This window comes from Scyliorhinus torazame, chromosome 12 (assembly GCF_047496885.1).
Source record: "Scyliorhinus torazame isolate Kashiwa2021f chromosome 12, sScyTor2.1, whole genome shotgun sequence".
Classification (NCBI taxonomy): Eukaryota; Metazoa; Chordata; class Chondrichthyes; order Carcharhiniformes; family Scyliorhinidae; genus Scyliorhinus; species Scyliorhinus torazame.
In genome coordinates, this window is record NC_092718.1 from 148535023 (window position 1) to 148561759 (window position 26737).

At 44.0% G+C, this 26737-nt stretch overlaps 1 protein-coding gene across 4 annotated transcripts in view; it reads right to left on the bottom strand.

The window, feature by feature from the left end:
- The window catches only part of zzef1 (zinc finger, ZZ-type with EF hand domain 1), a 348514-nt gene that overhangs the window by 233484 nt on the left and 88293 nt on the right, over positions 1-26737 (bottom strand). For all 4 annotated transcript variants that reach the window (XM_072469157.1, XM_072469156.1, XM_072469159.1 and 1 more), the window contains exons 17-23: positions 25396-25517; positions 13433-13555; positions 12569-12738; positions 10272-10353; positions 8368-8569; positions 5827-5981; positions 1605-1848 (exon numbers count right to left, since the gene is read on the bottom strand). In XM_072469157.1, the coding sequence (XP_072325258.1) occupies positions 1605-1848; positions 5827-5981; positions 8368-8569; positions 10272-10353; positions 12569-12738; positions 13433-13555; positions 25396-25517 (1098 nt within the window). The remainder of the gene's footprint in view (positions 1-1604; positions 1849-5826; positions 5982-8367; positions 8570-10271; positions 10354-12568; positions 12739-13432; positions 13556-25395; positions 25518-26737) is intronic.

Sequence of the window (26737 nt, forward strand, 5' to 3'; positions counted from 1 at the left end):
ATAGGGTGGAGGTGTGGGGCTTAAGTGGGGTGCTCTTTCCAAGGGCCGGTGCAGACTCGATGGGCCGAATGGCCTCCTTTGCATTGTAAATGCTATGTTCTAAGTGTAAATTATTGCACACAGGAAGAGCAAACAGACACTAGCATATTGGCGTATCCAATAATGTTAAAGTGAAACTTAACAGATAATGTGCAGGCTTCACCAATAATAATAATAGCTTATTGCCACAAGTAAGCTTCAATGAAGTTACTGTGAAAAGCCCCTAGTCGCCACATTCCAGCGCCTGTTCGGGGAGGCTGGAACGGGAATTGAACCCGCGCTGCTGGTCTTGTTCTGCATTACAAGCCAGATGTCTTAGCCCACTGTGCTAAACCAGCCCCTCTGGTGAAGTGAAGTGCAAGTGAAGTGAAGTGAAGTAGCTACAGCTAAGTTGATGAGAGCCAGGTGCCTTTGTAGGCTCAAACCATCCAGCCATGCAAAACAGTAGTTATTAAAGCTAAAACTGCAGCATTCAGCTAAGTGTAAGTCACAATCCATCGAACAGCTGGTCAGACCAAAGTTCAGATCCTGTGGTGCCAAAATAAACCTAGGGGGCATACAAGTCTTGTGTGACTGTGTTGAGTTGGCACGTTCTCCCCATGTCTGTGTGGATTTCCTCCAGGTGCGCCGGTTTCCTCCCACAGTCCAAAGATAATATAATAATCTTTACCGTCACAAGTAGGCTTACATTAACAATGCAATGAAGTTACTATGAAAAGCCCCTAGTCGCCACATTCTGGCGTCTGTTCGGGTACACAGAGGGAGAATTCAGAATGTCCAATTCACCGAACAGCATGTCTTTCATGACTTGTGGGAGGAAACCGGAGCACCCGGGGGAAACTCACGCAGACACGGGGAGAATGTGCAGACTCCACACAGGCAGTGACCCAAGCCAGGAATCAAACCTGGGACCGTTGCGCAGATTAGGTGGATTGGCTATGCTAAAATTGCCCCTTAGTGTCCAGAGATGTGTAGGTTAGGTAGGATTACGGCAATAGGTCGGGGTATGGGCCTAGGTAGGATGCTCTTTCAAAGGGTCGGTGCAGACCCGACAGGCCAAATGGCCTCCTTCTGCACTGTATTGATTCTATGGTTCTAAATGCTGAAGGCAGTAGTGAAAGGAATCAGGAGACATCTCGCCGACATAAGGGTTGAGTCATGAAGAATGATCACATCCTGACAACCCAAATTTTGATAGGACAGGAACTATAAATGGGCTCCTAGGCAGTTTTTTGACACAGGACAAAAATGTGACACAACCATTCCATTTTAGTGTGAAAGTTACAAGAGGATCAGTCTACACTGCTGGATTTCCTTTCTTCTGCAAATAATATTCACAATTTGTGCTTATTACTTTAGGTAGCCAATTGCGATTGGTAAGTTCAAGAAGACCATGAAAACTTGGTGGGATTTAAACATTCGCAGGGATTATAATGCAATATATAAACTCAAATTTAAATACACATTTAAGAATAAGTCAGAACATTTAACAATAGCACAAAACAACTTAATTATTTTGAATTCATTTCCATAGACTTTTGTTTTAACCAAAAAATATAATTTACCATAGTTTCTCAGGGCACTGTGAAGATCAGGGCTGTGGTACATCATGGCAGCAAAGACAGAGTTCACAGCTTGATCAACTTTTGACCCAAGGCCAAATCCACCAACTACTTCCGACTTGGTTGACTGTTTCTTGCATAGGCTTATGAATCTCTTAACGAGGTCAGACTGAGAGTCAGAGGAATCCTCTTGTGAAGGATCCCAGAGAGCAACCTGAACCAGGAACTTACGAACATCATTCTTGCTCTATAATACACAGCAGACAAAGTGCAAAAGGGTTATTTCCTTCACATACTGATCACAGAAATTCCACTTTTCTTTACAGATGAGGTTGTGGGGGGAGTAAACTAGTAATACATACTGCTTTAAAAAATGTAATCCACTTTTAAATTTAGTCCAAAAACATTGCATGCTCTTTATGCAGAAGTACAACACTATAAATGTGTCCCTTTAATGTTGCCTCCACTACAACTCTATATTCACCTCAAACAGGAGCATTTATGAAGAGTCATATGGACTTGGAAACATTAACTCTGTTTCTCTCTCCATAGATGCTGTCAGACCTGCTCAGGTTATCCAGTATTTTCTGTTTATATTGTTCATGGATTAATTTGTCACTAAGATAAAATAATCCATTCATAAATCTCCACCTAGAGCATCTAATGTTTGCCACCAAAGCCAAATCATCCCACTCTAGTCTGTGCCTGAACAGTCATCATTTTCTGGTTTTATTTTCAACTTCCCACTCTCCAGGTCCATTTCAGCTAAACCTAACTCCGACTCTGAACTAAATTCAAGATACTGAGCAGCCAATCATATTCCCATTTCTGACCACCCAACCACATTCCCATTGCTCATCACCCAACCACATTCCCATTTCTTACCACCCAACCGTATTCCCATTGCTCATCACCCGACCACAATCCCATCCTGACCACCCAACCACATTCCCATTGCTGACCACCCAACCACATTCCCATTGCTCATCACCCAACCACATTCCCATTGCTCATCACCCAACCACATTCCCATTGCTCATCACCCGACCACAATCCCATCCTGACCACCCAACCACATTCCCATTGGTGACCACCCAACCACATTCCCATTGCTCATCACCCAACCACATTCCCATTGCTGACCACCCAACCACATTCCCATTGCTCGTCACCCAACCACATTCCCATTGCTCGTCACCCAACCACATTCCCATTGCTCGTCACCCAACCACATTCCCATTACTCATCACCCAACCACATTCCCATTGCTGACCACCCAACCACATTCCCATTGCTCATCACCCAACCACATTCCCATTGCTCGTCACCCAACCTCATTCCCATTGCTCATCACCCAACCACATTCCCATTGCTCATCACCCAACCACATTCCCATTGCTGACCACCCAACCACATTCCCATTGCTCATCACCCAACCACATTCCCATTGCTCATCACCCAACCACATTCCCATTGCTGACCACCCAACCACATTCCCATTGCTGACCACCCAACCACATTCCCATTGCTCATCACCCAACCACATTCCCATTGCTGACCACCCAACCACTTTCCCATTGCTGACCACCCAACCACATTCCCATTGCTCATCACCCAACCACATTCCCATTGCTGACCACCCAACCACATTCCCATTGCTGACCACCCAACCACATTCCCATTGCTGACCACCCAACCACATTCCCATTGCTCATCACCCAACCACATTCCCATTGCTGACCACCCAACCACATTCCCATTGCTGACCACCCAACCACATTCCCATTGCTGACCACCCAACCACATTCCCATTGCTGACCACCCAACCACATTCCCATTGCTGACCACCCAACCACATTCCCATTGCTCATCACCCAACCACATTCCCATTGCTGACCACCCAACCACACCCTGACACTGACCACCCAACCACATTCTCATTGCTGACCACCCAACCACATTCCCATTGCTGACCCCCTAGCCACATTCCCATTGCTGACCACCCAACCACATTCCCATTGCTGACCACCCAATATTCCCGATTCAGACATGTCAACCACATTCCCATTGCTGACCAGCCAACATCTCTTCGAACCATCATGTGGGCTGACATAGCAAACAGTTCCCTCCCCTCAGTCAACAACTCCTCCCTTTCAGAATTTCTTCCTCCTGTTCAGAAAGCACCTCAATCCCTAGATCCTCACTATCACCCAATTTCCAAGTTTCTTCAATATGTTGTCACCCGCTTCCATGCAAATCTTACTTACAACTCGGCTCGAATTTTCCCAAGGTGGTTTACACCCCTCAAAGGGCCGAAATGCATTGAGCTAAAGTCAGAAATAACATTCTCTATGAAAATGATGCATCATTGACCCCTCAACCTCTTTACAGTCTCTAACATTGCTTTACAGTCTCTAACATTGCTAAATAGATCCTTAAACAAGATTGAAAGTTCAAGAAATGAACATCTCAAGGATAGATGTCAGATTGATTTTGACTTTGGCACCTGTATATTTGATAGATTATACTCCATAATATAGTGGATAATGGACTATGGCATTGGGTGATCAGCACATTGCTTGCAAGTTCAAATCATACCTAGCATGTTGTCAAATTGAGCAAATATGTGGAATGCGAACTCTACCTTTTCTGGCCTTCATTGTGATCGCAGTTCCATAATATACCCCAGGTGATATGGGGCAATAACCACTGCCTTGCCAATGTTGGCTCTTTCTCAGTTACACATATTGCAATCTTAGGACAGAAGTTAAGACCATAAGACATAGGAGCGAAATTAGGCCACTCGGCCCATTGTGTCTGCTCCTTCATTCAATCATGGCTGATATTTTTCTCATGCCCATTCTCCTGCCTTCTCCCCATAACCCCTGATCCCCTTACTAATCAAGAACCTATCTATCTCTGTCTTAAAGACACTCAGTGATTTGGCCTCCACAGCCTTCTGCGGCAAAGCGTTCCACAGATTCAACACCCTCTGGTTGAAGAAATTCCTCCTCATCTGTTTTAAAGGATCGTCCCTTCAGTCTGAGATGGTGTCCTCTGGTTCTAGTTTTTCCTACAAGTGGAAACATCCTCTCCACGTCCACTCTATTCAGGCCACGCAGTATCCTGTAAGTTTCAGTAAGATCCCCCCTTATCCTTCTAAACTCCAACAAGTACAGATGCAGAGTCCTCAAGCGTTCCACATATGACAAGCTGTTCATTCCTGGGATCATTCTTGTGAACCTCCTCTGGACCCTTTCCTAGGCCAGCACATCCTTCCTTAGAAAGGGGCCCAAAACTGCTCACAAAATTCCAAATGGGGTCGGACCAGAGCCTTGTACAGCATCAGAAGTACATTCCTGGCCTTGTATTCTAGCCCTCTCGACATGAATGCTAACATTGCATTTGCCTTCTTAACTGCCGACTGAACCTGCACGTTAACCTTAAGAGAATCATGAACAAGAACTCCCAAGTCCCTTTGACTTCCTAAGCATTTCCCCATTTCGAAAATAATCTATGCCTAAATTCCTCCTTCCAAAGTGTATAACCTCACAATTTTCCACATATTTCATTTGCCACTTCATTGCCCACTCTCTTCGCCTATACAAATCCTTCTGCAGCCCCCTTGCTTCCTCAATACTATCTGTCCCTCTACAGATCTTTGTATCATCTGCAAACTTAGCAACAGTGCCTTCAGTTCCTTTTTCCAGATCATTAATGTATATTGTGGTCCCAGCACAGGCCTCTGAGGCACACCACTAGTCACCGGCTGCCATCCTGAAAAAGACCCCTTTATCGCCACTCTCTGCCTTCTGCCAGTCAGCCAATCCTCTATCCATGCCAGGATCTTACCTTTAACACCATGGGCTCTTAACTTATTTAACAATCTCCTATGCCGCGTCTTCTCAAAGGGCTTCTGGAAATCTAAATAAATCACGTCGACTGGTTCTCTTTCGTCTAACTTCTTTGTTACCTCCCTTTGACAAAGCCATGCTGACTCAGTCCTATTTTACCATGCACTTACAAGTACTCCGCGATCTCATCTTTAAGTTGGAAGATTTATAAATACTGAATTTTACCAGCTCAAATTAAGCCACAGAGGCAATTTTATGTAGGACCATGGCAAAGATTTCAGTTTAGTGTTTTCTAAGTTTCAACAAAATCATGGTTCAGCCCAGATGCCTACCAACTAGTAGACCAGCCACAGTATTTATATTAAATTTACCATCTCAGTGTCTTGTGATTGTGTGCAGTCTAATGTTTCCTCTGGACATGGACTTATTCCCACAGACATTCCGTGTCTTAAGATGGGTTTCCAGAGCTGAGATTCTACAACAGCTGTAACCTTCTCCACTGGTAACTCGACAGCAGGGAGTAGTCCTTTACAGAGAAAAAGATGCAAGATAAAGTTCCATCAGAAGCATTGAGTATTTTATTACCACACAAGTGATTCAATTATCGAAAGAATATAAATACAGAAAGATATTGCATTTATATAATGGGCTGGATGCTCTGCCTCGCGCCACTGGTAGCGGAGTTCCCGATGCTGCGGAGAACACAGCATCGGGGAGAAACTCCGATGCTGCGGCCCTTTGCTGGGGGGGGGCTTCTTTATTTAGGGGGCCTCTAGCAGGAGGGGGACAGGTCGCCCATGCATTGGGTGGGGAGGGGGGGGAGGAATTGCTTTGCAGGGGGAGGGACTATCAGGAGGCCCAATCAAAATGGCGGCCCAATAGCGGGATTCCGTAGGAATTCTTCGCATGCAAAGGATTGGGACTCGCTTCCTGGTTTGCGCTATCAGCGGAGAATCCTGAATGGACTCAATATATCCCAAAGCTCTTTAAAGCCAACAAAGTATTTTTTGTAGAGCAGACACTGCTGTAATGTAGAGCTAGATATTGGCAGGGGCTCCATTTCGCTTTTCTATATTCCAGGCCTCGCTTGGCCCACCAGTGTCCATGAGTCATAGCTTTTCCCACATGTTCCACTCTCCCGTCAGCAGAAAGGAGAGGTCCTTCTCGCAGAGGAGTTCTCCCAGATTCCGCTTCTCCTCTGTCCATGCCAGCACCTCCTCACCACCCCTCCGGTCCCAATTACTGAAAGGTTTTTCACCAATAGTTCATCAAAAGCACCTGCTGAGGAACGTGAGGAACTTAAAACATGAATTACCAGTTAACACTGAGGATGGGTAAAATATATATTTTTTTAAAAACACTGAGGATGGGGAGAAAATTCTCTTTCTAAAATATGGAAATAAATATTTATTTTACAAATAAGCTTTCATTTCTTTTGCAAATTGCAAAATGCATGAGGACAGTCAAAGGAATTCACATTGTATGGTGCGCCCTTCCTGAATCTGCCACTCACATTACACCTGTTGCAACAATCTTCAGACATCTTAATCATAGAATTTACAGCGCAGGAGGCCGCCATTTGGCTCATCGAGTCTGCACCGGCCCTTGGAAAGAGCACCTTACTTAAGCCCACACCTCCACCCTATCCCTGTAACCCAAACTAACTGTTTTGGACACCAAGGGCAATTTAGCATGGCAAATCCACCTAACCTGCAGATCTTTAGACTGTGGGAGGAAACCGAAGCACCCGGAGGAAACCCACGCAGACACGAGGAGAACGTGCAAACTCCGCACAGACAGTGCTAACCACTGTGCCTCCATGCTGCCCGCAATTAGTGAGCCACTTAATTCGTGCAGTTGTCAGAAAATTGGTTTGCCCAGTTATGGGGGTCACAGCTGTAGTAGAAAATAGCTAAACACCAGCACAAGAGCTCTGAATTACTGGGCAGGACTTTCAAATCCACTGAAACTTTGCAGGGACATTTTTCGAGGGGGCGAATACAAACATCAGGTTATGTCTCCGAGACAATAAAATATGAAATGACCAGCAAAGCCTGAGTGAAAGCACAGCAGGAGAGAAGTACAGTATTTCCCAGCCAAACGAGCACAAATATGTTGTATGAGTGGCACCAGGAAAGGTGTTCATCCATGTGAAAGTAGCCGATCAAACATTTTACACAAAATAGCGGTGTGTTCACCCAGAGAAACGTTCACAAGACATTAGATGATGCAACAGAAAGCAGAATCGAACAGGCAGCTCGGTGGCACAGTGGTTAGCACTTCTGCCTCACGGCGCCGAGGTCCCAGGTTCGATCCCGGCTCTGGGTCACTGACCGCGCGGAGTTTGCACATTCTCCCCATATTTGCGTGGGTTTCGCCCCCACAACCCAAAGATGTGCAGGCTAGGTGGATTGGCTACGCTAAATTGCCCCTTAATTGGAAAAAATGAATTGAATACTCTAAAATTATTTTTAAAAAGAAAGCAGAATCAATAGAATCCCTAGTGTAGAAGAAAGCCTCTAGCACATCGAGTCTGCGCCAAAACTCTCTGAAAGAGCATTTGCCCCAGGCCCACTCCCCCACCCTATCCCTGTTACCCAACGCATTGATCATGGCCAATCCACCTAACCTGTACATCTTTGGACTGTGGGAGGAAACACACCCAGGCACAGAGAGAACATGCAAACTTGACACGGTCACCCAATTCCGGAAGCGAATGCGAACCGCTGTGCCACTTCTGAAACCTGAGTGCAAATTGAGCTGGGGCGAACACTTAAGGGTCTGCAAAGGTCCAGTGTAGGCTAAAACCTGTGCAAGTTTTCTGCTGTCATATGCATCCAAGTGACCATTAACTATCTAATATTAACTATAAGACTCTTTTTCAACCGCTTAAAATGGGGAAAAAAGCTTACCACAGGCTGAATTTAGAGACAGTGCTCGGGAGGCAAGGCAACCCATGAGCCGCGACACAAGAAGCTGTAGATCTGCAACCCAAGGTACCCGTACATCTGGAAGGCCATATGCTTTGACCATGAACTTGTATCCCCACTCATTGTTACAGTTGTCAGAGTGGAAGAGAAACTGCAGCCTTGGACCGGATTTAAACGTCACCGACTGCAAACAAAGACACAAGTGAGAATCTTACAACCGGAACTAACCATTATTTCAGTGACATCCATCTCCGAGGTCCTGTTTTCACTGCAGACGGCAGACTGATACTTGGGAACAGGAAGGATTTTCAAATGAAAAACTTTCTCTTATGAAAATTCCCAAGAAATGCACAGACCTCAATTGCAGTCATGAAAAAAACTACTGAAATGAAACAGCCATCATTTTATTGTTGAACAAAACAGATGTGATGTTTTTAAAAGCAGAGACACCTCATGATATAAAGTTCCAGCTATGATCTGGAAACTACCTCAACAGAATGTGGATGGCAAGAACTCTTGCTTTGGAACAGCCTCGAATTCAGACTACTTTCTCTGGGTATCAGTGGTAATTTCCTTATTAGCATTTCGGTCCTATACCAATTCTGATGCCCAAAACAAGCTTTAACCCTCTTCAAAGCTCCAGGTCACCCATCAGAATCTTTTATGATTTCCAGATACAAGTCTGAATTGAGCATCTTGCTGCCCCCTTTCCTAACACAGAATCTGAAGTGGCATATTGCAAGAACCCAACTAGACCTAAGCAAGATTAGGAATTACAAATAATTTAAGAGCCGTGTTGCAAACAGAATTTATGCTCCCAGCCCGTTAGCCAATATAGCACCAAGGAGACGGTGCATCAGATATCAAACTTCGATTTCCTTAATCTCCAAATCTTAATGATAAAAGCAATCTCAGAACCATTTATATTTTTGGTTGCAGGAGATAATACACAAGTTTCTGGATTCTGCCGAGTAAATACTTGGACTCCACTGAACTATCATGTATGCCTGAATCACATGACTGTCAGATATCACTTTAATTCAGTGATGGGCAGGAAAACAATTTGCCCCAATTGTCACAAACAGAATAGAAACGTAGAAAATAGGAACAGGAGGAGGCCATTCTGCCTTTTCTCAGATAAGGAGACCAAAACTGCACACAATACTCCAGGTGTGGCCTCACCAATGCCCCATACAATTGCAGTAAAACATCCCTATTCCTATCTTCAAATCTCTTGCTATGAAGGCCAACATACTATTTGCCTTCTTCATTGTCTGCTGTACCTGCACGTTTAATTTCAGTGACTGATGCACGAGGACACCAGTGTCTCGCTGAATATCCACCTCTCTTGACTTATACCCATTCAAATAATAATCTGTCTTCCTATTTTTGCTACCGAAGTGGATAACCTCACATTTATCCACGTAATACTGCATCTGCCATGCATATGCCCACTCACTCACTCAGTCGGTCCAATTCCCGCTGAAGCATCTCTGCATCCTCCTCATAGCTCATCCTCCCACCCAACTTTGTTGGGTGTTGAATAATGACGAAGATTTCACGTTGACATGGATCTCATGGATTAAGTGGAACAGTCAATAACTACTTGCCTTTCTATAGCACCTTTTATGTACAAAGAAAATGTAAGTGAGAACATCAGGAGCACTGCATTCTCTTTGTATTAAGGGCCCGTTAACATACACCCTTACCAAGGTTCAGGTTTTGCATCTCATTCAACTCTTGGTCCCTCCAATAATAAATAACTACCCCAATACTTTCCAAACACTCATCCTAAATTGTATGTTTAAGACCTGGTGAAAGTCCGAGGTTTTCAGATCCAGAGGCATCAGGATTTCAGACGCAAAACCTGTTGCCAAATATCTTACCGTTGGCCATTTCTCTGTTCCAACCTTCCCATCGTAGCGCACTTTCACTCCTCTAGAGTCTGTAAATTCCAAGTAATCGTACCTTTGAGAAAATAATTCCCAAGCAAACTATTTAGAAACTTCAAGTCACTTTGTACAGAGGGTGTTGATATACCAAGAATTCTACTTATAATTAGCCCCACTCAGCTGAATGAACACCGGGACTAAAACTCTGATTTGGACTGTAACAATTATACAAGAAGGATACAGGAAATATAACGTTGCCCACAAGAGGACAGAGGAAATGATCACAATAATTCTGGAATCAGGAAATATCTAATAAAATGTTAAGGACGTTCATCTCTCTGGCAACTGAGGCTTTTAAGATTACAAATGACAATTTAGGCAAGAATGAATCGGACAGAACAATTATTACTCAAAGGACAGAAAGCGATTAAAACAGAGGATACGGGTGGGTTGAAAAGGAAACTAAATTTCTCGAGAGATTCACTTTGGGATGAAGGACGAGGAGACACAACATAAAATAAAGGGTACAATTCTAAAGGGGATTCAGGAGCAGAGGGATTAGGGGTATTTATGCCAAATCATTGAAGGTCGCAGGGCAGACAGAGAAAATGTTGAATAAGCAGAGGCACAGAGTATTAAAGCAACAAATCTGTGATAAACCTGCATTAAGCATTGGTTCGCCCTCAACTGGAGCAGTGCTGGACACATCATTTAAGGAAAGATGTGAGAGCGGGGAAGGAAAGATTCATGAAATTTGTTCCAGGGATGAGGGTCTTCAGTATGTGGATAGATTAGAGAAACTGGGGCTGTTCTCCTTGGAGAACAGAAGATTAAGAGGAGATTTGTTGCAGTTGTTCAAAATCATGAGGTGTCTGGACAGAATAGGTAAAGAGAAACTGTTCTCATTGGAAGAAAGACTGAGAACCAGGAGGCACACGGTTGACAATGGCAGCATAAGGAAGAACGTCTTTATGCAGGGAATGGTTAGAATCAGGAATGCGCTGCCTGAGAGAGTGTGGTGGAGGCTTTCAGAGAGAATTGGACAATTATCTGGAGATTTAAAAATGCAGAGGAATGGGATTAGGTGAGTTGCTGTTACAGAGAACGGCACAGGTATGATGGGCTGAAAGGCCTCCTTCTGTGCTGTAACCATTCTATGATTCCATAAAAGAAATTGAATGGCATGAGGAGCAAGAAGCCATAAACGGAATTAAGACCAAAAGGGAACCAGTCTTTTTATATTCCCCTTTTTAAAATAAATTTGGAGTCCCCAATTAAGGGGCAATTTAGCCTAACCAGCACATCTTTGGGTCATGGGGGTGAAACCCATGCAGACACGGAGAGAATGTGCAAACTCCACACGGACAGTAACCCAGGGCCGGGTTTCGAACCCGGGTCCTCAGCGTCATCGGCAGCAGTGCTAACCACTGTGCCGCGTGCCGCCCCTATATTCCCCTTCTTAAAACCTCTTGGTTGTCTTCTATGAAAGACTGAAGGAACACTGAATGTCACGTTGTTACACTAATTCTTTCCCAAACCCCCTCCCACCCCACCCCACCAACTAAAAATAAATCATTCATCAGAATATCAGAAGTCAGGGGTGGGATTCTCCGTGACCCGTAAGGGCGGGCCACTCCGGCGCAGAGTGGCGTGAACCACTCCGGCGTCGGGCCGCCCCGAAGGTGGAATCCTCCGCACCTTCAGGGGCCAGGCCGGCGCCGGAGTGTTTGGCGCCGCGCCAGTCGACGCGGAAGGGCTTGATGCCACGCCAACCGGCGCTGAAGGGCCTCCGCCGGCCGGCGCAAGTTGGCGCGTGCGCAGGGGGGTTCTTTTCCGTATCAGCCATGGCAGAGGTTGACAGCGGCTGGTGCGGAGGGAATGAGTGCCCCTAGGGCACAGGCCCGCCTGCGGATCGGTGGGCCCCGATGGCGGGCCAGGCCACTGTGGGGGCACTCCCCGGTGCCAGATCCCCCCCCCCGCCCCCTCCCGAGGAGTCTGCAGGCCGCCCGTGGAGTCAGGTCCCACCGGTAAGGACATGCTGTGATCTACACCGGCCGAAAACGGGTGGCCTCTCAGCCCATCGCGAGCCGGAGAATCGCCGGGGGGGGGGGGGGGGGCCGCGACCGGCACACCATGATTCCCGCCCCTGCCAAAACCCCAGCGCCGGATAATTCGGCAGCCAGCAGAGGCGGGATTCACGCCGGGTCCCGGCGCTTCTCCGACCCGGCGAGGGGGTCGGAGAATCCCGCCCAAAGTCTCTATGGAGATTGTTGCTCGAAATCAGACTATACCTTTTTTCTGTTTCACTTTTTTCATCAAACTCCACTTCGAAGAATGTTGCACCCGGGCAAACAAAGACAGTAGTCTCATGACTGTTGTTTTCATAGTTGTGTGTCGACTCCATGCTCCACATCCTGAGAAACACCGGGTCCTCGGATTTCTCCAAGTTCTCACCATCAAGCTATTAGTCAGGATTGAAACAAGGGTTCTTAACTATCCCATAAACATCTTCATGCAGCAGGAGTTGAAAGGTTAAAATGTAGAGACATACTGGAAAGTTTCAAAACCATATTAGATATACAATCCACATCAATGATTTGGATGAAGGGACCAACTGTAGCGTAGCCAAATTTACTGATGAGACAGATAGGTGGGAAAACAAGTTGTGAGGAGGATACAAATAGTTTGCAAAGGGACATTGATAGGTTAGGTGAGTGGGCATAAGTTTGGCAGATGGAGTATAATGTGGGGAACTGAAACGTTGTCCATTTTGGCAGGAAGGACTGCACAGGGCATTGTTGAGATTGCACCTGGAGTACTGTTGTACAGTTTTGGTTTCCTCACTGAAGGATGGATATACTTCCATTGGTAACAGAAGGAATTTCTCCTCTGGAGGCCGAGTCATTGAAAGGTTTCAAGGCTGAGTTGCATAGATTTTTGATCTCCTCGGGAGTCTAGGGTTGTGGATGACAGGCCGGAAAGTGGAGATAAGGTCAGAATCACATCGGCCATGATATTACTGAATTGTGGAGCAGGCTTGATGGACTGTCTGGCTTACATCTGCTCTTCTTTCTTATGACCTTATGAACATATTTTCTTAGTTATCAACAAGACTGCATTAACAAAGACTGCACGAGTTAGACACAGACTGCTACCTTGATGAAGTCGTCACCAGTTTCACGACAAAGGATCTTCAATGTTTTAGCCAGTGGAGCGAAGGCTTGTAGCAAGGAACAGTGAGGAATGTCCAAACTAGAAAGCTCTAAAAGAAAGATTACCTGCAACAACATTTTGATGACATATTATTGAATGGTTATGTATAAGCAAGCTAAATTCATTAGCAGGAATAATAATGATAATAATCTTTATTGTCACAAGTCGGCTTACATTAACACTGCAATGAAGTTACTGTGAAAATCCCCTCGTCGCCACACTCCGGCGCCTGTTTGGGTACACAGAGGGAGAATTCAGAATGTCCAAATTACTTAACAGCACGTCTTTCAGGACTTGTGGGAGGAAACCGGAGCACCCGGAGGAAATCCACGCAGACACAAGGGGAACATGCAGACTTCCCACAGACAGTGACCCAAGCTGGGAATCGAGCCTGGGACCCTGGCGCTGTGAAGCAACAATGCTAACCAAATAGAACAGGTTTAAAAACACATGGAGTCATTATATTTGGTGGAATAGCAAATTAAAGACAATGTCAAAAGTAATGGAATGCTACAACTTGAATTGTGACAGTTCATTGAATCCAGGTATCATACCAGATGACCAGAAAATATAGCTTTCAAAACGTTAGAACATTGTACTGGCAAGGACTGGCCTGCCAGATTACAACTCACAGTGATGTTGTTCTTATTACAGCAGAATCTATTGTAAAGGTAGCTGTTCAAAACAACAGAGATTTGATTATTCCCAATAACATTTATTTGACTTGTCCAAAAAGACTATGGATGGGATGGCTGGTCAGACATCTAGACCGGCAAGACACATTAGATAAGCTGCCCCAGGGGATAAATAAAATTTCAACACTGAGCTACTGGGTAGGGGGGAAATAGAAACTATGTTTTATACTGAAAAATGTCAGGCAACACATGAATTAATTCTATACGTAAAATGACATAGCTTATCTTACTTAAGAAAAACATTGAATAATGTCAGAGTCTAGGTGCTATATATAGTTCTTTAAACACATCAAATCTATGATTACTAACATCAGCTGTTTCAAAAGCATAATATTGTGGCATTTGATTGCTATTTCATGATCTATTCAAAGTAATTGTTACCAATATTAGTGAAGAATTATGGTGATCACATGTGGAGCTTAATTAACTGGTCACTCGACTCCAGAATAGAGCACAGCTGCTAAAACCCATTGGAATTCAGGTTACTGAATTTACTACATGGAATCACACAATCATAGAATGGTTCCAGCACAGGAGGAAGTCATTTGGCCTACTGTGCCTGTATTAGTTCTCAAAGGAGTAATTGACTGAGTGCCGCTCCCAATTTGTTTTCCTTTGCTCTGTAAATCTTTCCTTTACAGATAATGTTCCACTTCTCTTTAGAAATCCTCTATTGACCCTGCCTCCACCGCAATCTCAAGCAACACATTCCAGATCCTAACCACTCGCTGGGTGTAACGATGTCTTTCACGTCACTTTTGCTGTTTTTTACCAATTACCTTAAATCTGTGTCCTCTGGCTAGTTTCTCGCTATCTACTCTGTCATAGAATCATAGAAACCCTACAGTACAGGAGGAGGCCATTCAGCCCATCGAGTCTGCACTGACCCTCTGAAACAGCACCCGACCTAGGTGCTCAACCCCATCTATCCACGTAATCCAGTAACTCTACCTAACATTTTTAGACACTATGGGGCACTTTTGCATGGCCAAACCGCTTAATCTGCACATCTTTGGACTGTGGGAGGAAACCGGAGCACCAGGGGGAAACCCACGCAGACACGGGGAGAAAGTGCAAAGTCCACACAGTTACCCAAAGCTGGAATTGAACCCGGGTCCCTGACGCTGTGAGGCAGTAGTGCTAACTGTTGTACCACCATGTCGCCAGATCTCGCTGTTCACATCCTTCACGATTTTGAATACCTCTATCAAATCTCCTCTCAACCTTCCCTTCTCCAATGAGAACAGCCCAGTTTCTCCAATCTATCCACGTAACGGACATTCCTCATACCTGGAATCATTCTCGTGAGTCTTTCCTGCATTCTCTCTAAAGCTTTCATATCCTACCTAAAGTATGATGGAAACTGGACTCAATATGAATAGAGGCCAGACCAGTGTTTGCTTTTATATTCTATGGCCTGACTGCTAAAGATCATAGAATCATAGAATTTACAGTGCAGAAGGAGGCCATTGAGGCCAGTGAGTTCTCCCAGTGAGCCAGAGAAGACAGCCAGAGTGAGACAGAACCAAGAGTGAGTTTGAGAATTTGAATCTAGGTGGGAATTCATAGCTGGGTGGGGAGGAAGTGCTTTTTATCCCTGGTAAGTAGTGTTTCTGTTTTTCTGTTTCTTTTCATTGGTATATTTATTTATTTTTTTCTTTGTTGTTTATTTTTTAATTTAATTTTGGGGGGGAAATTGTAATGGTTGAAGTCAACCGAAGGTTTAAGACATGGCAGGAGATCTCAACCCGTGTCATGCTCCTCGTGTGCGATGTGGGAGCTCAGGGACACGTGCACTGTCCCTGGCTCCTTCACGTGCAAGAAGTGTGTCCAGTTGCAGCTCCTTTTAGACCGCTTGACGGCTCTGCAGCTGCGGATAGACTCACTTTGGAGCATCCGCGATGCTGAGGAGGTTGTGGATAGCACGTTTAGCGAGTTGGTCACACCGCAGGTGAAAGGTACTGAGGGAGATAGAAAATGGGTGACCAAAAGACAGAGCAAGAGTAGGAAGGCAGTGCAGGTGTCCTCTGCGGTCATCTCCCTGCAAAACAGATATACCGTTTTGGATACTGTTGAGGGAGATGGCTCACGAGGCGAAGGCAGCAGCAGCCAGGTTCATGGCACCGTGGCTGGCTCTGCTGCGCAGCTGGGCAGGAAGAAGAATGGCAGGGTTATAGTGATTGGGGACTCAATTGTAAGGGGAATAGACAAGCGATTCTGCGGACGCAACCGAGACTCAAGGATGGTATGTTGCCTCCCTGGTGCAAGGGTCAAGGATGTCTCGGAGCGGCTGCAGGACATTCTGGGGGGGGGGGGGGGGGTGAACTGCCAGCTGTCGTGTTGCACGTAGGCATCAACAATATAGGTAAAAGACAGGACAAGGTCCTTCAAGCTGAATTTAGGGAGTTAGGAGTTAAACTAAAAAGTAGGACCTCAAAGGTAGTAATCTCAAGATTGCTACCAGTGCCACAAGCTAGTCAGAGTAGGAATGTCAGGATAGATAGGATGAATGCGTGGCTCGAGAGATGGTACAAGAGGGAGGGATTCAAATTCCTGGGACATTGGAACCGGTTCTGGGGGAGGTGGGTTCAGTACAAACCGGACGGTCTGCACCTGGGCAGGACTGGGACCAATGTCCTAGGGGGAGTGTTTGCTAGAGCTGTTGGGGAGAGTTTAAACTAATGTGGCAGGGGGATGGGAACCAATGCAGGAAGTTGGAAGGTAGTAAAACATGGACAGAAACAAAGGGCAGTGAGGGGGAAAGTGTAAGGCAGAGAAGCCATAGTCAAAAATCAAAAACGGCGTCAGTACAAGGTACAGTGACTGAGGGGAGCTCAGTGAATAGGACCAGGAATACTAAAAGGAATGAAATGGGAAGTGAAAACATTAATTGTAAGCGACGCGGCAGGTTGTTACATGAAGATATGGGTTCAACGACAAGGAAAATTAGGAGAAAGGTTAAGAGGAAATATAACTTAGGAGAGGTTACTGATCGAGGTGCTAAGATTCAGAATAGAGGTAAAAAAGCCAACATAAGTGTACTTTACCTGAATGCTCGTAGTATTCGGAATAAGGTAAATGAGTTGATGGCGCAAATCATCGTGAATGACTATGATTTAGTGGCCATTACTGAAACATGGTTAAAGGATGGTCACGACTGGAAGTTAAATATCTGAGGGCATCAAACTATTCGGAAGGACAGAGTGGATGGTAAGGGAGGTGGTGTAGCTCTGTTATTTAAGGATGACATCCGGGCAACAGTAAGCAATGACATCGGTACTATGGAGGATAAGGTTGAATCCATTTGGGTGGAAATCAGGAATAGTAAGGCGAAAAAGTCACTGATAGGAGTAGTCTATAGGCCACCAAATAGTAACATTATGGTGGGGCAGGCAATAAACAAAGAAATAACTGATGCATGTAGAAATGGTACAGCAGTTATCATGGGGGATTTTAATCTACATGTCGATTGGTTTAACCAGGTCGGTCAAGGCAGCCTTGAGGAGGAGTTTATAGAATGTATCCGCGATAGTTTCCTAGAACAGTATGTAATGGAACCTACGAGGGAACAAGCGGTCCTAGATCTGGTCCTGTTTAATGAGACAGGATTGATTCAGGATCTCATAGTTAGGGATCCTCTCGGAAGGAGCGATCACAATATGGTGCAATTTAAAATACAGATGGAGGGTGAGAAGGTAAAATCAAGCACTAGTGTTTTGTGCTTAAACAAAGGAGATTATAATGGGATGAGAGAAGAACTAGCTAAGGTAGACTGGGAGCAAAGACTTTATGGTGAAACAGTTGAGGAACAGTGGAGAACCTTCCAAGTGATTTTTCACAGTGCTCAGCAAAGGTTTATACCAACAAAAAGGAAGAATGGTAAAAAGAGGGAAAATCGACCGTGGATATCTAAGGAAATAAGGGAGAGTATCAAATTGAAGGAAAAAACATACAAAGCAGCAAAGATCAGTGGGAGACTAGAGGACTGGGAAATCTTTAGGGGGCAACAGAAAGCTACTAAAAAAGCTATAAAGAGTAAGATAGATTATGAGAGTAAACTTGCTCAGAATATAAAAACAGATAGTAAAGGTTTCTCCAAATATATAAAACAAAAAAGAGTGGCTAAGGTAAATATTGGTCCTTTAGAGGATGAGAAGGGAGATTTAATAATGGGAGATGAGGAAATGGCTGAGGAACTGAACAGGTTTCTTTGGGTCGGTCTTCGCAGTGGAAGACACAAATAACATGCCAGTGATTGATGGAAATGAGGCTATGACAGGTGAGGACCTTGAGAGGATTGTTATCACCAAGGAGGTAGTGATGGGCAAGCTAATGGGGCTAAAGGTAGACAAGTCGCCTGGACCTGATGGAATGCATCCCAGAGTGCTAAAAGAGATGGCTAGGGAAATTGCAAATGCACTAGTAACAATTTACCAAAATTCACTAGACTCTGGGGTGGTCCCGGCGGATTGGAAATTAGCAAACGTGACACCACTGTTTAAAAAAGGAGGCAGGCAGAAAGCGGGTAATTATAGGCCAGTGAGCTTAACTTCGGTAGTAGGGAAGATGCTGGAATCTATCATCAAGGAAGAAATAGCGAGGCATCTGGATGGAAATTGTCCCATTGGGCGGACGCAGCATGGGTTCATAAAGGGCAGGTCGTGCCTAACTAATTTAGTGGAATTTTTTGAGGACATTAACAGTGCGGTAGATAACGGTGAGCCAATGGATGTGGTATATCTGGATTTCCAGAAAGCCTTTGACAAGGTGCCACACAAAAGGTTGCTGCATAAGATAAAGCTGCATGGCATTAAGGGGAAAGTAGTAGCATGGATAGAGGATTGGTTAATTAATAGAAAGCAAAGAGTGGGGATTAATGAGTGTTTCTCTGGTTGGCAATCAGTAGCTAGTGGTGTCCCTCAGGGATCAGTGTTTACATAGATGATTTGGAGTTGGAGACCAAGGGCAATGTGTCCAAGTTTGCAGACGACACTAAGATAAGTGGTAAAGCAAAAAGTGCAGAGGATACTGGAAGTCTGCAGAGGGATTTGGATAGGCTAAGTGAATGGGCTAGGGTCTGGCAGATGGAATACAATGTTGACAAATGTGAGGTTATCCATTTTGGTAGGAATAACAGCAAAAGGGATTATTATTTAAATGATAAAATATTAAAACATGCTGCTGTGCAGAGAGACGTGGGTGTGCTAGTGCATGAGTCGCAAAAAGTTGGTTTACAGGTGCAACAGGTGATTAAGAAGGCAAATGGAATTTTGTCCTTCATTGCTAGAGGGATGGAGTTTAAGACTAGGGAGGTTATACTGCAATTGTATAAGGTGTTAGTGAGGCCACACCTGGAGTATTGTGTTCAGTTTTGGTCTCCTTATTTGAGAAAGGACGTACTGGCACTGGAGGGTGTGCAGAGGAGATTCACTAGGTTAATCCCAGAGCTGAAGGGGTTGGATTACGAGGAGAGGTTGAGTAGACTGGGACTGTACTCGTTGGAATTTAGAAGGATGAGGGGGGATCTTATAGAAACATATAAGATTATGAAGGGAATAGATAGGATAGATACGGGCAGGTTGTTTACACTGGCGGGTGAAAGCAGAACTAGGGGGCATAGCCTCAAAATAAGGGGAAGTAGATTTAGGACTGAGTTTAGGAGGAACTTCTTCACCCAAAGGGTTGTGAATCTATGGAATTCCTTGCCCAGTGAAGCAGTAGAGGCTCCTTCATTAAATGTTTTTAAGATAAAGATAGATAGTTTTTTGAAGAATAAAGGGATTAAGGGTTATGGTGTTCGGGCCGGAAAGTGGAGCTGAGTCCACAAAAGAGCAGCCATGATCTCATTGAATGGTGGAGCAGGCTCGAGGGGCCAGATGGCCTACTCCTGCTCCTAGTTCTTATGTTCTTATGTTCATTCGGCCCATCGAGTCTGCACCGGTGCTTGGAACGAGCACCCTACGCAAGCCCACACCTCCACCTTGTCCCCATAACCCAGTAACTGTACCAACATAAGGATGCAGTATGTTTTGTTAACTGCTGCAGTCAACTTGTCCGGTCACCTTCAGTGATTTATGCATATGTACACCCAGGTCCCTCTACTTCTATCAACTTGTCCGGTCACCTTCAGTGATTTATGCACATGTACACCAAGGTCCCTCTACTTCTGCACCCCCTTTAGAATTGTGCCCTTTATTTTAGAAAGCCTCTCCTCACTCTTCCTACCAAAATGAATCATTTCACACTTCTCTATTAAATTTCACCTGCCAATTATCCAGCCATTACACCAAGCTGCCGATTTCCTTCTGAAATTTTACACTATTCTACTCATGGTTTACAATACTTTCAAGTTTCATATAATTTGCAAATTTGAAACTGTGTCCTGTACATCAAAGTCTTGGCCATTAACATATATCAGGAAGACTATGATGTGTTGGATACTCTGGATCTCTGGAGACTGCGTTTACCTTAGCAGCAACATAGACAGGCTACCAACACTTGTAATAATACAACTCAATTTTATTTAACTAAGAGCTGTTAAACATACTTGGACTGTGGGTCAACACTATGTTAGATTGACTGAAGACCTATGCCCAACCTGACCAGCCTATACTGCTAGCACATGGTGGATGTTTGTGCTACTGACTGCGGGCTCTGTCTCTCTGAGGCTGCATCCTGAATGAGGGGGAAAACTGGTGCCCTCTGTCTTTGTAGTGACCGTGCCCTAACTGGTGATTGGCTGCTGTGTTGTGTGTGTTGATTGGTGTTAGTCAGTGTGTGTCTCTGCACCGTCATATACTAATGTGTATATTATGACAGAGTAAGCGTTCCATCACCAATCTAGCTCTATTATAAACCTTCCTCCCGCCTGATCATGATGAATATGATCATGGCTGATCCTCTATTTCAACATCATACTCCCTCGCTCTCCCCATACCACTTGGCACCTTTGGAATCTGGAAATCTATTTATTTCTTAAATATATTCAGTGACTTGGCTTCCACAGTCTTCTTGGTAGAGAATTCCACAGGTTACCCACTCTCTAAGTGAAGAAATTTCTCCTAATCTCAGTCCTAAATGGCCTACCCATAAACTGAGACTGTGACCCCTTGTTCTAAACCCCTCTCCCACCCAGACAGAGTAAACAACAACTCTGCACCCAGTCTGTCCAGTCCTGTCAGAATTCTTTACGTTTCCATGAGATCCTCTCTCATTCTTCTAAATTCTAGTGAATACAGGCCCAGTAGAACATAGACCCAATCTCTACTCATACAACAATCTTGCCATTCCAGGAATCAGTCTGGTGAACCTTCGCTGCACTCCCTCTATAGCAAGAATATCCTTTCTTAAGCCAGAAAACCAAAACTTCACACAATACTCCAGAAATGAAAAGCGAATCAGAGGCAAAAACAGCTAGTTAATTAACAGCCAATGTACATCAGGGATGGTGGGTGAAGGGAACTTGGTGAGAGTTAGGAAACAAGCAGCAGAGCTTTGGGTGAGCTTACGTATATGGTGAATGAAAGTGGGGAGGCACGGCAAGAGGGCCTGCTGATTTTATTGAAGCAGATAAGATTCTGAGGAGGCAAAACAATAGCTAAGGAGGTTGAGATACTTTGCAGGGAAAATGTTGCTTGTGAGAAACTCCATTTAATGGTTTTATGACTTTAAGCTATCCGAGAGTCTGGATTCAACAGCTCCATATTTGACTTAGGATGACACTATCTTTAAAACATAGCACATGCACTGATTTCTTGATTAACTATATTTGTAGGGCAGAACTTCTGTATTAGAGGGAAGCTTTTCTGACATTATGGTAGGAAGTGTTCTTGACATTTGTTCTTAATGGTTCTGTGTCTTTTTGTTTAAGAGTACCCAATTCATTTTTTCCAATTAAGGGACAATTTAACGTGGCCAATCCATCTACCTTGCACACCTTTGGGTTGTGGGGGCGAAACTCACGCAAACATGGGGAGAATGTGCAAACTCCACAATTGACCCGGGATAGAGAGCGAACCTAGGACTTCAGCGCTGTGAGGGGGCCAGACTGGTTTGTGTGACGTTATGCGGGTAGTAGGGAGGAAGGTTTTGATCTGTTCTCACATATAGCCTTGGCTGTGGCGTCAGACATCAGTGACCTGCACATTGGACTATCCGGAGGTAATGGCAGATCACCACCACAGATCGCAAATGAAGAATTACTGACTAAAGAGGAACCAAGGTTTTGTTAAAGTCCATGAGATTCACTATAGTGGTTACCCTGAGCTGTGAAATTTGTTTTTGGTCTCCTTTCACTAAAATATCAATGAATCTGTGTAGCAGTATATATGTGAGGGACCCAGTAACCAGTTCAAATCACAAGGGGTCCCAGTAGCACACCCAAAGGTCACACTACTGCAAAAGGAGGTAGGACACGAAGGGTGAATTCCTGAGCATAGGACATAGAACACAGAATATACAGTGCAGAAGGAGGCCATTCGGCCCATCGAGTCTGCACCTTAAGCGCTCACTTCCATCCTATCCCCGTAACCCAATAACCCCTCCTAACCTTTTTGGTCACTAAGGGCAATTTATCAATGCCAATCCACCTAACTTGCACGTCTTTGGACTGTGGGAGGAAACCGGAGCACCCGGGGGAAACCCACGCAGACACGGGAAGAACGTGCAGATTCCGCACAGACAGTGACCCAGCAGGGAATTGAATCTGGGACCCTGGCACTGTGAAGCCACAGTGCTATCCACTTGTGCTACCGTGCTGCCCAACACTGATCAGGTTAGCATATGGAAGTGACCAACACTGCTAAATCTGAGAAAATACCTGCACAGCACACTCAAAATTTGTAACAGAACAAAAGTGACGAGTTTACAAACTTAGCATAGCACAAGAAATAACTTTCCATTTTAGAATCAACCTCCCAGGATAAACTCTCACTTAGCATAGAAAAACACAAATAAAAATTAAAAGTTCTGAATTCTGGAAATACTCATGGGTTTGGCAGCATCTGTGACGAGAAAAACAGAGTTAACATTTTAAGTCGAATCTGATTCTTCTTCAGACCTTTTGTTCTCAGCTTGGAATATCAGGGGCAAGTGAGCTTTGGAATTCTCTATCACAGAAGACTGTGGAGACCAATACTCTTAAAAAGAAAATCAATATATTTCTAGACACTAAAGACATCACAGGGAGAGAGTGGGAGTATGGCATTGAGATGGAGGATCAGCCATCATCATATTGAATGGTGCAGCAGGTTCAAGGGGCCAAATGGCCTACTCTTGCTCTTATTTTCGATGTTCCTATGACACAAAACATAGGAGAATATGAGGGGGTAGTGATGAACTTCAAGTGGACGTAACAAGTTGGCGGAATGCGCGGACAAGTGGCAGATGAAATTTAATGCAGAGAAATATGAAGTGATTCACTTTGTTCGGAAGGAGGAGAATGAACAGAAACTAAAGGATACAATTCTGAACCAGGTGCAAGAGCAGAAGGACTGTACATGTGCACAAAATGGTTTAGCACAGTGGGCTAAACAACTGGCTTGCAATGCAGAACAATGCCAGCAGCGCGGGTTCAATTCCCATACCGGTCTCCCCGAACAGGCACCGGAATGTGGCGACTAGGGGCTTTTCACAGTAACTTCATTGAAGACTACTTGTGACAATAAGCGATTATTACTATTATTATCATTAAAGATGGCCGGGCAGGTTGAGAGTGTGATTATTATATCTTTTACTGTCACAAGTAGGCTTACATTAACACTGCAATGAAGTTACTGTGAAAAGCCCCTAGTCGCCACATTCCGGCATCTGTTTGGGTACACAGAGGGAGAATTCAGAATTCTCAACTGGTATGGGAATTGAATACGCGATCCTGGGCTTTATTAACAGGGGCAGGACATAGAGTACAAAAGTAAGGAAGTTATGATGAACCCTTATAAAACACTGGTTCGGCCTCAACTGGAATATGGTGTCCAATTCTGAGCGCCACATTTGAGGAAGGATAGAAAGGCATTAGAGAGGTATGAGGAACTCCAGCTACATGGATATATTAGAGAGCGGGGACTGTTTTCTTTGGAAAAGTGAAGGTCAAGAGGAGATTTGTTAGAGGTGTTCGAAATCACGAGGGTCTGAATAGAGTGGATAGGGGGAAACTGTTCCCACCAGTGGAAGACAGGACACTGATTTAAGGTAATCAAAATGCTGGATAAATACAGCAGGTTTGGCAGCATCTGTGGAGAGAAACAGTTAAATGCTTCAAGTCAATATGACCCTTCTACAGAACTGATTTAAGGTGACTGGCAAAGAAAAACCATGGCAATATGAGGAAAAATGTTTTTTTTTTTAAAATAGATCGACTGCTTAGGATCTGTAGTCTACTGCCTGAATGCGTGATGGAGGCAGATTCAATTGTAGTTTTCAAAAGAGGATTGGATAATTATCTTAAAAGAAAGCATTTGAGGGATCTCAGGAAAAAGGCAGGGAGTGGGACCAGCTGCACTGGCACAGACATGATGGGCCAAATGACCTCCTTCTGTGCTGCTACCATTCTATGATTCTGCAATATCAGCACAATTTGATTCAGGTGCTATGGGTCAATTCTTGTTTATGTCGGCATTAATGTTTAATATTTATATAGAAAAATAATGAAGTTGCTGGACTCTACTTATTTCCACAATTGCAGAGGTGCAAAAATACAAGATATAGCAACTAAAAAGATGGGTGATCATAGATTCAGAATCATATAGCAGAAGGCAAGGCCATTTGGCCCATCAGCTTGTGCCTGTTTTTTGAAAGAGCAACCAGTTAGTCTCTGCTAGTTCCTCACAGCTCTGCAACATTTGTTTTAATGGGATATCGACATATCTGAACTGAAGTTTATTGCATTTTCCTAATAAATTGGAGTGAGCTGATGTCTGTGTGATAAGTTTGTTCAGCTGCAGCATAAAACTATTAATGATGCACTGTTAAGTACATTAACCTGCAAGTTCTTTCCGATAATGATTTAGAAACAAACTGTAAATCCTGGAAATGAAAAAAATAAAAAGGCTAGAAACATTAACCCATCTTTTACAGTTTCATGATTTACATACCATGACTCACGCAAATTGTACAAGAAAAATCTGCACCATTTTCTTGCAGCATTAGCAAATGTCTTCATTTTTTAACAAAGAAGCATTTCATTAACGTATCTAATGTTTTAACTCACGTACCAGTTGTCTAGTTGCCATCGCAAGAAAAGAGTCATTCAGGTTTGACATGATCTTAGTCCCACTGCATTTCAGCATCAGGAAATCCAGTACATTGGATGCGCTGGAGATGTGGCGTTTGACATCTGTTCGGTAATATTATGGTAAATAACACAAAGAAATTCAAGTCAGTTCCGACTTCCAGTCTAGGGCATTCTCTATATTACAGGTAAAAGTTTGTGCAGTCAAGACAACTCCACAAAGGTCATGCAAACTTGGATTAAATCTTAACCTGTCCAATACAGAACACCCAATTAATATTATACTTCTCAACGTTAGTCTGAAATGCAACATAACCAATGGTTAAATGTCTTACAGTAATGCCTGTTAAACTGCTCTAAAATATTGCATTATCCTTCACAGGCTTTTACTCCTTGTTGAAGTAACATTAAATGATAAAGTGAATACCTACTACATTCAAAACTAATTAGAAAGTAGAGAGATTTATTGATACTACTTACACTGAGGAGCTCAGGAGCATGCAACGTAAACATAACTATTTACAAATAAACAGATTTGCTTCTCTTCCATTTAAAAATAAGACATGAATCAATCAACCAAATCCCAGAAGGAGGTACTTTTAATCCAGGAGTCATGAATAATGCTGAAATCAGTATTACACAATAATTCCATGGATTTTATTGCTTTGTCCAATTAGAAAGAACTTGCATTATGGAAGGAAGAAAAGCCTGATCCCGGCATCAGGACACCACTAGGCGCTTTAGACCAATACATTATTTTTGAAGTTCAGGTCTCACGAGCGCTCAGGAAAGGAATGGCCAGTTGCATTTCAGCATTGAGAAAGAGTCATCCTGACTCAAAATGTTAGATCCCTTCTCTCTCGCCACAGATGCTGTCAGACCTTCTGAGATTGTCCAGCATTTTCTGGTCTTGTTTCAGATTCCAGCATCCACAGTAATTTGCGTTTACCTTTGCTGATGTTGGTTGGTTAGGCCACCCGAGGAACTCGCCACTCTTTTCGAGAAGTTCTGCAGAATCAGTTACCTCTGCCGGGATCACCAAAAGAGCTCAGCCAAAATTCTGCATTTCAGACCACCCTATTGTTCCCGCAGTAAAAGCCTAGGTTATGTTCTCAAGTTCTAGGCTGGGACTTGAAACCACATCCTTTTCGCATACTGACAATAGTGTTACCAAATGTGAGACTTTAATATAAAACATTTTATGTTCATTCTAGTGGCCATTTAGTAACTTATTCAATCCGTCACTAGTTTTTCAGATGAGACATTAAAGTGAGCCCAGATTGGGGAATCAAAATATGGCAGTAGTCAATGATTTCAGAGACATT